Raw genomic sequence first — 14,071 nt, 5'->3', positions numbered from 1 at the left:
ACTTAGCCAACAAAAGTTAAGTGAGACAACTTAGTGTTGACTTAGGAAATTATAGTTAATCCAATTTCCTAAAGCAATTTGACTGTATGTATGTATAATGTGCCCTAAAAATGTTTATACTCTTTAATCTAGCAAAATAACAATCATGTGAATTTATTCAACTGTTTAAAAATAGAGAAACTACAGAGGCACCTGAGTGGCTCTGTCAATTAAGCATCTGACTTTTGATTTTGGTGCAGGTCGTGGTCTCACGGTTGTGGGATTGAGCCCCACATTGCACTGAGTGTGGAGCCTGCTTGGGATTCTCTCTCTCCCTCTCTCTGCCTCTCTCTGCACTTTTTCTCTCTCTCTCTCTCAAAATAAATAAACATTTTTAAAAATAGAGAAACTACACATACTCACAAATAAATATAGCATTGTTATGTATATAAGCAAATGATTAAAACTTATTTTAGAATTCAGTAGACTTCCAAATAGCCATTAAGATAATAAATATTAAAAAGAAAAAACCAAACAGCGGGGGGTGGGGGTTGGCGCCTGGGTGGCTCAGTCAGTTAAGTGTCCAACTTCGGCTCAGGTCATGATCTCCTGGTCCCTGAGTTCAAGCCCCACATCAGGCTCTGTGCTGACAGCTCAGACCCTGGAGCCTGCTTCAGATTCTGTGTCTCCCTCTCCCTCCGGCCCTGGCCCTTCCCCTCTCGCACTGCCTCTATCTCTCTCAAAAATAAATAAACATCAAAAAAAATTCCTTAAAAGATAATAAACATTAAAACTGTAATAATATGAAGTTTTCATGTAATATTGTTAGGTTTAAAAAGATAATAAAAATTGAATATACATGAAAGATATAAATTATGTGTTCAGACTTTCCTTACAGAAAAGTAAAAAATCAGGGATGCTTACTTAGATCCAAGCTGGTGGACTCTGGGTGGAATACCAAAGGGACTGGTTGGATTGGCCCACTGACCTAAAAGCCAGCCCACGGGTGACTGAGAGAGAGCATGTAGGGGCAAAGGAACAAGGAATATATCTCAAGAGATTGGGAAAAAAGACTGAATCTAGCTAGGTATAAGTCACCAGAGGGAAACTGAGGGTATCAGACAATAACAGTAGCATCTTAACTAGTCTCCCTGCGTCCACTGTTTGTTTTGGAGTGCTTTTGACCAAAGAGAAACATCTTTATTCTCAGGATAATACTTATAAGTTAGTTCTCCATAATGGAGAGCATTGCTGTTATCTTTCCTCAGAGTCTTTTGCTTCTGCCCCTCTCTGATTTTTTTGTTTGTTTGTCATCTAAAATTTAAAGAAATTCTTCATGTTTTTGGCTGGAACATTCTTTGGAGGATGTGATGGGAATTATGGCCTCTTTCCCCAGAAAAATCTACCTAGGCACATGTAAAGTTTTGCATATAATTTCAAGAATCCCCACTGTAAGCCCTTCTGTGGATCTCATTAAGAGAGCCAGAACTCCCTGGACACATCTGTCTCTAACGTCTCTTCCATGTCCTCTCCCACGAAGAGGCAGGCATGAAGGCAAGGAAGGCCAGTTCTTTCATTGCTGCATTTCAGCATGTAGGACAGCACCTCACACATAGGAGGTACACAATGTATTTTAAATGAATGAATGATTGATATGTCACATTCTTATTTGGTTTTTATTTTAGGTCATAGTAATAGTACCTTTCTATGACTGCTATGAGCCCATGGTGAGAATGGCTGGAGCAACACCTGTTTTTATTCCCCTAAGACCTGTAAGTTTGCCAATGCGATACATATACTTTAAGATGCTTTGAAAATATACAGAATTGCTTTGTCACTGATGAAGTTTCTACTTTTATTACATTTTGGGATTTACTGTGTATCTCTACAATGGCTGAAGGTAATCAACATCTTTAAGAGGGCAGCTGTTATTGCTTTATCCTGTGTTTGCCATGTGTCTCTGTTGTATCAATATCCACACTATATGTAACATTCTTTTGTGGTTATGTGTCTCCTCCATAAACTATGAACACCACCAGATCAGAGACCAATTCTTTTTTTTTCCTCATTTTTAATGTTTATTTATTTTGAGAGAGAGCATGCAGGAGTAGGGGAGGGGCAGAGAGAGAGAGAGAGAGAGACAGACAGACAGACTCCCAAGCAGGCTCCACACTGTCAGCACAGAATCCGATGTGGGGCTCGAACCCATGAACCGTTGAGATCAAGACCTGAGCTGAAATCAAGAGTAAAATAGATGCTCAACCATCTCAGCCACCCAGGCGCCCCTCTTTTTTTTTTTTTTTTTTTTTTTTAAGATTTTATTTTTAAGTAATATGCACCCAACATGGGGCTCGAACCTGCAACTCTGAGATGAAGAATTGCACACTCCACCCGACTGAGCCAGCCAGGCACCCCAGAGACTATTTCTAACTCACTTTTATAGCCCTGTTCCCTAGTGACTAACAGTGTAGGGTATATGCTGGGTGCTTTATAAATGCTTGTTGAATTATGAATGAATTGTCTAAGGACAAACCACCCTGAATGTGCCCGATCTCGTCTGATATCGGAATTATGAATGAATTATTTTTTTTAATTTTGCTACTAAGGAATTTAATAAAGTATGCTACTATTGTCTTTTTTAAACATCTTACTATAATAAGTAATACACTAAGGTGAATCACAGAATCTTGTATTAGCCTTACAGTCTCAGACATGTTAACCATAGTTATAGCTGGCTCCTTTGAAGGCATGTACATACTTTAACAGCTGTTTGTGTTGACAGAGTTTATTTTCCCATTTACTAGGTGTGAGCATGAGACTTAAGTCTTCTTGGGCACTTAAGGCAGAATGAAAGCTTAGTTATTTCTATTTTCTTTGTTAGTCATTTATTCAGTTACCTTTGCCATGCCTTTCTCTACTCTGCTCCGCCACCCTGTGCCATTAGGTTATTTATTTGTAAGACAGCAAACATGAATTAATTGGATTAAATCACATCTTGATTCTTCATATGTAGAAACCTGTCGATGGGAAAAAATGGTCTAGTTCTGACTGGACATTGGATCCTCAAGAACTGGCAAGTAAGTTTAACTCCAAAACCAAAGCGATTATACTGAATACTCCACATAACCCCATTGGCAAGGTGAGTCTTTGATCTCTTTATACAGTCTTCTGACCTATCATTGTCTCACATGTTGAATCATAATTGGCTCTGCTCTTTTGTTTTCTTTAATACATATAGGTATATACCAAAGAAGAACTCCAAGTAATTGCTGACCTTTGCATCAAATATGACACACTCTGCATCAGTGATGAGGTTTATGAATGGCTTGTATATACTGGAAATAAACATGTAAAAATAGGTACTGATTATTACATAGAGTCACAAATCTAAATGTGTTTGGGCACATGTGGAACAACTGATTGGAAGGGATCCCAGAACAGCTTTAAAATAGTCCTTGCAATGGGTATTGGTCTGTGTGAGCACTTAAATGGGATTTGGATAAATGATGCTTGAGTGAACTAATAAACAGACTGAAAGACAAGCAGTACAAACTTTGGGGAAGAGATTTTTGGATCATACTATAAGGCTATGAAACCAGAGAAGTTATACTTTTGCCCATATCCTTGGCTTTTTATCAAGAATTTATCTTTTACGTGGTACATAAGATACAGGGAGCTTACTTGTTCCCAAGTTGGACTGTCTCTGCTGAGCAAGTTGCCAAAATGCCAAGTCGACAGGAGAAAATTGCAGGGCGAGTAAGCTGTTGCTGCTTGGCTCTTGCCTGAGGTTTCATCATTACTACCCTGCCATCTCCCAAGACACCCTGCCTCGGTGTCTTCTAGGGTTATCTAAACTGATATCAACCATAAGACTATATGCTGGGTTGCAACCTTTGGGTCTGAACATTTGCCCTTTCTATGCCTGGAAACACTTTCCCCCCAAATATCCACATGGCTCAATCTCCCCCAGGGCTTTATTCAGATACCAGTTTTTATGGCCACATTTAAGATAGTTATAAGTCTTTCTTCCAGAATTTGCTTTGCTTTATTTTTTTTTGTTCTGTTTTGTTTTTTCTATTATAATAATATATATAGTTTACTTCTATATAGTTTACTTCTAACCTGCTGGAACATAGGATATTTGTTTGTTTTAGTGACTTCTGAATGTGCAGTTTCTAGGATAGGAACTTGAACGTGTTAGGTAATCAGAAAGTAATTGATGAAGAAATGAATAGGAAATATGAAGGAGATAAGGGAAGAAAAACTGAAATCACTGTGGCAGATATCAATAAATAAATTAGTGCGCTTATATATAGTTGTTTCATATATCATAATTATCCCTGTGGTACGTTTTAAAGTGTAGAAATATGGAGGACAAAGCAGCTGCTTGAGAAGATCAACAGAGGAGTGGGCAAAAGATGGAATTTGTTAAGCAGAGAGGTACAAATAAAATTCCTATCAGGGGGCACCTGGGTGGCTCAGTCGGTTAAGCGTCTGACTTCAGCTCAGGTCATGATCTCACAGTTTGTGAGTTCAAGTCCTGCATCAGGCTCTGTGCTGACAGCTTAGAGCCTGGAGCCTGCTTCAAATTCTGTGTCTCCCTCTCGCTCTGCTCCTCCCCCCCTCATGCTCTGTCTCTCTCTCCTTCAAAAAATAAAAATTAAAAATTAAAAACATTAAAATTCCTATCAGATAAACTAATGTGGACTGAGGCAAGAAGGCATAACAGATCAAGATATACTTAAGATTAGGGCAAGTGGTTTATAAGGATATGTTATAACAGTCACAGATGATAATGGAAAAGTAGAGTAATTCTGACAATCTTGATTATGAGAACAAAGTTTAAACTTGTTGAGGAGGTAAGTGGTTCTGAAACTCAATGTTAGTGTAGAGCACCTTGAAGCCACAATGTTCACATTGTAGAATAGGGATACGTTGCCTTCCATCCTGAAACTAGAAGCAATTTTCTTAATAGAAACTTAATAATTAGGGGCGCCTGGGTGGCTCAGTCGGTTAAGCGGCCGACTTTGGCTCAGGTCACGATCTCGCGGTCTCTGTGCTGACAGCTCGGAGCCAGGAGCCTGTTTCAGATTCTGTGTCTCCCTCTCTCTGACCCTCCCCCATTCATGCTCTGTCTCTCTCTGTCTCAAAAATAAATAAACGTTAAAAAAAAATTTTTTTTAAAAAGAAACTTAATAATTAGAAGGAGTCAATATAAAAATCCCGGTTGTGTGCATATTTGTACAAAGAGCCATTGATACAGACATATCAGAGTTTTTCTGATTTTGCCTCTCACTAAATGTTCATTTGTTTCACTGTTGGTAGCATACACTATCAGATAATGGTAGTACTTTAGGTGCTTGAGAAAATTTCATGGAGGAAAACTTAAAATTGATTAAAAAAAAAATTCTACACATTAATTTGATCACCAAAGTTCCAGTGAAGCATAATTTGAGAACTACTGCAGGAGGTGTGCCAAGACAAGGGAATGGGTTCCTTGATTGGATTTGTTTTATAAGGTAAGAACCAGTTACAGGCGAGGACCTGAAGTGAGTTAGATGCCCTAGCAGTGGAGTTGACACAAGTGGGCTATTTAGAAGTCAACAATAGGGGAGAATATAGCATCTGAAGGTGGGAAGGGAACCAGCCAGTGGGATTCTGAAATCTCTGGCCCAGCCCCTTCAGCAGTGGTGAGGCCTGTAAGCAGAGGTGGACGTGTACAGAGGAGGGGCAGCTCTGTGGGGAGTAAGGAATATTCCTGCCTCTCATGCTTTCTTTAGTCTTGCTAAGTTTCAGTCTCTATGAGGCCTAGAAGAGAAGATGTCTGGAGACAAGTAGAATTATAGGCCTGACAGTTAGGATCAAATTATGAGGGGAAAGGGTTTTGGCAGTCGTCAAAATTTTGTTGGTGGTGGAACCCATGGAAGAGAATTTTCTCAGGGAGAATTGATAAACAGAGAAGGCAGACAGAGATGTGCAAGGCATGGTGCCTCAACACAGCAAACTGCTGTTTCATGTCAAAATTACATCAGAGTTCACCTTCGTTCACCCTTCTTGTTGATGACCTCTGTTTCAGATCATTGAACCATTCCCAGTCGAAAATCAGGTCAACATAGACAAATAATTATTTTTTGTAATTAAAAAAAATGTTTAAGTTCATTTATTCTGAGAGAGATTGGGGGAGAGGCGGAGAGAGAGAGTGAAAAAGAGAGAATCCCAAGCAGGCTCCGTGTTGTCAGTGCAGAGCCTGATGCAGGGCTTGAACTCACAAACCATGAGATCATCACTTGAGCTGAAGTCGGACACTTAACCAACTGAACTACCCAGGCACCCCTTTTTTGTAATTTTTAACAATTAAACAGAGGAATAGGCATCTAGCTAATTAATAAATATAATTTTGTACTCAACACATATGTTCATTTCTAAGTGATAATGTCTCAAATCCTTAGAGTTTTAGTTAACTAAGTTCAGCAATATTTTTCCAATAGATAACTTAAATGATCTTGAGTTATTGTTTAAACCTTTATTATATTGTTTAAACCTCATATAAGCCCTTCATAGTAAAAGTGTAACACATATTACTTGCTAAAGATATCAAGACCTATATATTTAAAAAAATATGTATGTTTAATCTTTATTTTTGACAGAGAGAGAGAGAGATACAGAGTGTGAGTGGGAGAGGAACAGAGAAGGAGACACAGAATCTGAAGTTGGACGCTTAACTGACTGAGCCACCCAGGTGCCCCAAGACCTATATTTTTAACTCAGATATTTTAGTTGTTATAACAGCCCATAAAGTTAAAACAAGAAAAAAAATGAATTCACTATTTCATTATTTAGGGAGTGGTTTGGTTCCATGAAAACTTAGGTATTCTATCAAATATGAATACACGAAAGATGCAAAGTGACTATTCCATTAATCTGCAGAGTGTGATAGTAGTTCTTTAATATAACACAATAAAGCTTTCCAGCCATACATCGTGAATTAGCATCACCCTCATGCTTTCACTGAGGCCATTTTCCCTGGGGTAGCACTCTTCCTTCTGTCTATAATCTTTATCTGACTTCTGTTGAAGCCTAAGCCACCTGTAAATAACTGTTATTGCTGCTGCAGCTGATTTAAAGAGCACGAGTCATAAATGAGAAGTGCAATGACCACTTGCCTTTCAGATACAAATGCAACCTAAGCTTAATACTAGATATCAGTTTTCCTTTTTACTTTTATTTATGCCTGTAAGTAATCTCTACGACCACCATGGGGCTTGAACTCAACCCCAAGACCAAGACTCACATGCCAGCCAGCCAGCCAGCCAGCCAGGTGCCCCTAGGTTGTGTTTTGTAAGTAATCACTATGTCCAGCGTGGAGCTTGAACTCACAACCCTGAGATCAAGAGTGGCATGCTCTACCAACTGAACCAGCCAGGCACTCCTAGGTACCATTTTTTAAAAATGATCAGACATGCAAAGATTTTTTTTTCTTCTAGATTCACACACAGTGTTGTGGTCTTCTGTTCTATCTGTTTGCTTTAATTTCTGTGGCTCCCCAAGTCTCGGAGAGGATATGAACATCCAGATGTTTTTAAAAAATTCCTTAGGGCCCTTTTTAATGAAGTAGTAGAATTTGTTCTTGGATCAGATTCTTGATTCAAATGATGTCTCTGCATTTCTGTAAAATGACATGTCAGTCAACAGAGAAACCTCTCTTCTATAAAAAAGATATTAATACATTTATATTGATATACTAATCTTTTGGCATTTAGACAAATAATATAAAATTCCTTGTAAGTTATTCAGTTGATTAGCTTACTGCTTGAAAAAAGACATCCATTTTTTAAAATGGCTAAAATAGCCATCAAAATTGCTTAGCTCTTTTCAAAAAAATATTATACCAAAACTATTACATTGATGTTTTGTGAATGAAACCTACATTTGACATGTGGGTAGTTTTGATTTCCTTTGGATATAACTTAAGAAAACATGTTAGGATTGTATTCGTTTCTCTGGGTAATTCTTAATTTCAAAGAATTTATTTCTGATTTTAATGTTTGTTTATTTGTGAGAGAGAGACAGAGCACAAGCAGGGGAGGAGCAGAGAAAGAGAGGGAAACACAGAATCTGAAATAGGCTCCAGGCTCTGAGCTTTCAGCACAGAGCCTGACGCAGGGCTGGAACTCGGGAATGGCAAGATCATGATCTGAGCAGAAGATGGATGCTTAACCGACAGAGCCACTCAGGTGCCCCTTAAAGAACTTATTTCTAAATATTGTGTTTACTAATAGACTTTCCGGGTTTTGGATACATATTATTACTTTAAAGGAGGTGATACTCTGCATTATACATAGTTTAGATTTTCTCTGGTCAAATAGGAAAGTGGGACATGTGTCATGGTATTCTTTTGGAATACTAGAACTGTTTCAAAACTTGAAATGATAGGATATTTATATCAAATGTTAGAATATTCTTTCTTTGAATTGATTCTCTAAATATTTTCTTTATTTATTATTTTTGGGTTTTGTTTTACTCCACAGAGAATACAATTATAACATCCTGATTTATGTAGTTTTCCTACCTTTACAGATATTGGCAAGTATTTCACAATGGACTGATTACGTATGAATCCATTTTGGAAATTTCTTTAGCTACCTTACATTTTAGTAGCCACATGACTTGTATATGAGAAGATTAAGAAAACAGTAGCTTAGATCACACAGAAATGGCTATTTGTTTTCTCTTTATGTATACCAACACTCTTAGAACAATACAAGAGTATCTACTGTACCTCTGAAAAACAAGTGAAAAACTCATGGGATTGCATGTGAAGAACTTAACATCTAAACTACTCGAGCAATCCAAAGAGCAGCATAGGGGGACGCCTGGGTGGCTCAGTTGGTCAAGCGCCGACTTTGGCTCAGGTCATGATCTCATGGTTCATGAGTTCGAGCCCCACGTCAGGCTCTGTGCTGACAGCTCAGATCCTGGAGCCTGCTTCCGATTCTGTGTCTCCCTCTCTCCCCCTTCTCCGCTCGTGCACTCTTTCTAAAAATAAATAAACATTAAAAAAAGGGAACAAAGAGCAGCATAGGTAGCACTCTCCGAACATTAACAAGGGAATAATTTACCAATTTTGGGCAGAATTCACAAGCTCCTGCATTTTATACCTGTATGATTTTACCTGCATTCTCTTTGCCCCAAATACCTTTCCTCCCCTTCTCTGAGTGGCAGAATTCCACATGGTCTTCCAGGTCTCAGCTTAAGCTTTACTGGCTGCAGAAAGCTACCCCTAACACCTTCTGTCCTTGCATGATACTCCATGCTGCTTACTATTACAGCACTTACCACACTGTATATGACTGCTGTTTTACTTTTCTCCTATCCCCACTAGACCATAAGCTCTTCAAAGATAGGATGTGCTTTTTTCTCATCTTTGTTTCTTTTAGACATGGCTTAGTCCCTGGGACCTGGTCATTGGTAATAAATGTTTGCTAAGCAAATGAGTATGTGAATGAATGATTTTATTAAAGATGTCAATCACTTGAAAACGTTTACACTGTCATTTCTCATTATTTGTGGAATCCATATTTGTGAATCACCTACTCGCAGAAATCTATTTGTAACTTCAAAGTCGATACTCACAGCGCTTCATTCACAGACGTGCCAAGAGGGGCAAAAAATTTGAGTCACCTCATATGTGTATTCTCAGTTGAGGTCAACAAGGCAACACTCTGCCTTCTTATTTCAGCTTATACTATAAACAAGTGCCCTTTTCATGGTGATTTTGTTGTTTAAAATAGACCCCGTAGCATAGTGCTGAAGTGCTGGCTGATGTTTTGAAGTATAAGAAGACTGTGGTGTGCATTATGGAGAGAATAAGTATGCCAAATAAACTCCATTCAGACAAGTTCTAGGGCTATTGGCCACGGAGATATTAAGGGGTGATACCTAAAAGGTATGGGCTTTTGGGGTGAAAAATTGTTCTAAAACTGGTTGCCCAGCTCTGCAGATATGCTAAAAACCATTGAATTAGACAATTTAAATAAGTAAATTTTATGGTGTGGGATATATATCTTAAAATTGTTAGCAAAACACACATGCACACATGCATCGCGGGGCCCTACCCCCAGAGTTTCTGATTGAGGAGATCTGAGGTATGGTCCGATAGTTTGCCTTCCTTACAAGTTCCCCATTGATATTGCTAGTACTGGTGTGAGAACCACATTTTAAGAAACATTGTCTTAGGAATCCTGTAGAGGTAGACTCGGAAAATGGGCAGAGTAGAGGCGAGTCAACAATGGCTAGGACCACAATCAAAATGGTGCCACAGAAGAGTGCAGTATTAGTGAATGCACAGCTACCACTGACACTGAGCGCCAGGTGCCACGCCACGGCTGTGCTACCACTGCCTGGAACGCTGCCTACTGACACCTTTGCCACTTCTGACCCTTGAAGTGATTTTGCTACTTAACATTATTTAATCTATCACATATTATACAGTATTTTTAAGCACTGTGACATTTTCAACTATGTTTGGCTTAAAGTTACATTATATTTTAAAAACCTGCTGAAATAGGGGTGTCTAGGTGGCTCAGTTGGTTAAGCGTCCAACTTTGGCTCAGGTCATGGTCTCACAGTTCATGAGTTCGAGCCCCACATTGGGCTCTGCTGACAGCTCGGAGCCTGGAGCCTACTTCAGATTCTGTGTCTCCCTCTCTCTCTGGCCCTTTCCCTCTCGAGCTCTGTCTCTCTCTCTCTCAAAAATAAATAAACATACATTAAATAAATAAACATACATAAATAAATAAACATTAAAAAATTAAAAAAAAAACCTACTGAAATATACCGCCTGCATTATACTACATTTATGTTTTTAAGTTATACTGAATGTAGATTGATTGGAAAGCAATTATTTAACTTTTTTTTTTCTTTTTCCGGTTTAGCTACTTTTCCAGGTATGTGGGAGAGAACAATAACGATAGGAAGTGCCGGAAAGACTTTCAGTGTAACTGGCTGGAAGGTAAGATGCAAAAGAATAATTGCTTAAAAACAGACACGTATTTTATTTCTTGGAGAGAGAGAGAGAGAGAGAGAGAGAGAGAGAGAGAGTGTGTTAAATGCATATATATACAGTTTACCCAGGTTTTTGTACTTACTGACCTTTTGTTTACTCATTCAGCTTTCCTGTTGACCTTTCTCCTTTTTGAGACCTAATCATTTCTTTCTTTTTTTTTAAAGTTTTTTTAAACTTTATTTAAAGTGTAGTTAGTTAATATACAGTGTAATATTAGTTTCAGGTATAGAATTTAGTGATTCATCACTTCATTACCATACCCAGTGCTCATCACAGGTGCCCTCTTAAATCCCCATCACCTATTTAACCCATCCCCCCACACCTCCACTCCCGTCCACTAACACTCGGTTTGTTCTCTCTAGCTACACATCCATTTCTTGGGTGTGTGTGTGTGTGTGTGTGTCTCTCTCTCTTGTTTTTTCCTTTGCTCATTTGTTTTGTTTCTTAAATTCCACATATGAGTGAGATCACATGGTATTTGCCTTTCTCTGACTTATTTCACTTAGCATAATACTCTGTAGCTCCATCCATGTCATTGCAAATGGCAGAAAAATAGTCATTTTTCATTTTATAAGTAACCAACCAATGGCACTCTTCTTTGCAAAGAATGTTCAGATTATTGCATATTAATAAAAAAGGAGGAAAAATATAATACATAATAATAGCTAATATTTTGGCACTTACTATGTGCCAGGTTCTAAGTGCTTTACACATACTCATTCTCATAATGGCATTATGAAGTGAGTATAATTTATTATCCCCATTTTATAGATAATAAAACTAGTAAGAGAAGTTAAGTAAGTTGCCTGAGGTTATACTGCTAATAAACTCAAGCCAGCCAGGCAATCCAGCTTCAGAATTTATGTACTTAAGCACTGCACTATGTAATACATTAACAATTTACCCAGTCGAAGCTTGATTATCTTCCAACCAGCCCTATCCTGAACATGGCCAAGAAGCAAGGAGTATCAAAAATGGGGCCTGCAGAACCAAATTATGGAAGAGTCCCTTAGGCCCTCATTCAGAGTTACTTTTATCTAATTCAAATAAGCTTTGTTATGAGTTTTTAGACGTTCAGAAGTAGCGAATTAGAAAAGAAAAGGGTTATAATGATTGTGGGCACTATTTACCTTCTGAAGACAGAGTTTAGTGACTCCGGTGGGACACTTTCCCACAGAACAGTGTTGAAATGATGAGCAAATACTAATAACTACACTACTTTCATAGAGTGAACATTTTAGAATTACATATGTTTAATAATTACATTAAGCTGAGCTACTCTATCAGATTTAATACATACAGTTAGATTCACTTTCTGAAATCTGCTTTTCTTTTTTTCCTTTTTCAGCTTGGCTGGTCCATTGGTCCTAATCATTTGATAAAACATTTACAGACAGTTCAACAAAACACTGTTTATACTTGTGCTACACCTTTACAGGTAGGTGTTAGAGTAACTTGGGGTTGAAGCATGGTCTTTTGGTGAAGGTGTTACTAGAATGGTTTTTTGGTTTGTTTGTTTAAAGTCATTGAGTTTTAGCTTTGAACACTGGTGAGATTGCAAAGTAGAACAGACTCTGTGAAGGACAGTGACAACACCAAGCAAAATTATAGATGTGCATGTGCTCCAAAGCAGGAATCCATCTTCTGGGAGTTTACTCTGTTGCTATTATCTGTATACCTGAGAAGCAAGAAGCTCTGTATGTGCGTGGCCATTCATTGCAAAAGATAGGGGATGCACATTATCCATCCACTGGCAATTAAATAAACCATGGTCTAGCCAAACATTTAAATATTATCTGAGTTTTGCATTAGTTTCCCATTTCTCTGTGACAAATTACCACAAACTTAGTGGCTTAAAACAAAAAATTTTAATCTTACAGTTCTGGAGGTCAACAGTCTGAAATGGGTCTTACAGGGCTAAAAACAAGGTGTCTCCATACTGGTGTTCCTTCTGCAGGTTGTAAGGGAGTGTTCGTTGCTTGTCTTTTCCATCTTCTAGGGGCTGCTCACATTCCTTGGCTTGAGGTCACATAACTCTAACATGATTCTGACTCTCCTGCTACCTTCTTTCCCGTACGAGGATCCTTATGATTGTATTAGGCCCATGAATAATCCAAGATAATCTCTTCGTTTTGAGATCCTTAATTTAAACCTCATTTGCAAAGTTTATTTTACTATGTAGAGTAACATATTTATAGGTTCTGGGTTTTAAGACCTAGACACCTTTGGGGTCCATTATTCTGTCTGTCACCATGACTATTTAAAAATGAAAAGAAAGGAAAGAGAGAGGGAAAGGAGGGAGCTCTATAATTATCGATATGGAAAGATTTCTAGAATATACTATAAGGTTAAAAGAGCAACATACAGAGTAGTGTGTATTTGTGCTATATCCTGTATAAGAAAGGGAGAAACCATACACTTTTATTTTCTTAAAGGATATCTGGAAGGATCTGTAAGAGGCTACTAAAAGTGGCTATTTGGGTATGAGGAATAGGCAATATGAATAGATAGGGATAGGGTGGGTACAAGACTTTTTAATGTATATCTTTTTTATATTGTTTCTGTGTGTTTTTTTTAATTTTTTTTTTTTTTTTTTTAACGTTTATTTATTTTTGAGACAGAGAGAGACAGAGCATGAATGGGGGAGGGTCAGAGAGAGAGGGAGGCACAGAAACTGAAACGGGCTCCAGGCTCTGAGCTGTCAGCACAGAGCCCGACGCGGGGCTCGAACTCACGGACCGTGAGATCATGACCTGAGCCGAAGTCGGACGCTTAACCGACTGAGCCACCCAGGCGCCCCTCTGTGTGTTTTTTTTAAATAAATTTATAAAACAGGGATATGTGTACCATCATTCTGTGAATAATCAGATCACTGAAAAAAATATCTTTTTCTGGAAGGCTGTTAGAAGGCTGAAAGATTGAAATGTGTTGGCTATAGTAAGTTTACTTTTTTTGCTTCCTGCCAAAAATATTTACTGAATGAGACAAAATTTTGTTTTAAAATTCTCTTTCCTGTGACTCTCTAAA

The 14,071-nt window shown here is 38.2% G+C and overlaps 1 protein-coding gene across 6 annotated transcripts in view; it reads left to right on the top strand.

The window, feature by feature from the left end:
- KYAT3 (kynurenine aminotransferase 3) overlaps positions 1-14,071 on the top strand; it is an 80,854-nt gene that overhangs the window by 43,028 nt on the left and 23,755 nt on the right. For all 6 annotated transcript variants that reach the window (XR_006221668.1, XR_006221670.1, XR_006221669.1 and 3 more), the window contains exons 6-10: positions 1,665-1,751; positions 2,993-3,118; positions 3,218-3,338; positions 10,914-10,990; positions 12,393-12,482. Coding sequence is in view for 2 of the 6 variants with exons in the window: in XM_042997788.1 (XP_042853722.1) it covers positions 1,665-1,751; positions 2,993-3,118; positions 3,218-3,338; positions 10,914-10,990; positions 12,393-12,482 (501 nt within the window). In the remaining 4 variants the exon portion in view is untranslated. The remainder of the gene's footprint in view (positions 1-1,664; positions 1,752-2,992; positions 3,119-3,217; positions 3,339-10,913; positions 10,991-12,392; positions 12,483-14,071) is intronic.

This window comes from Panthera tigris, chromosome C1, assembly GCF_018350195.1.
Source record: "Panthera tigris isolate Pti1 chromosome C1, P.tigris_Pti1_mat1.1, whole genome shotgun sequence".
Lineage (NCBI taxonomy): Eukaryota > Metazoa > Chordata > Mammalia > Carnivora > Felidae > Panthera > Panthera tigris.
This window is presented reverse-complemented; position numbering and strand designations above follow the sequence as displayed.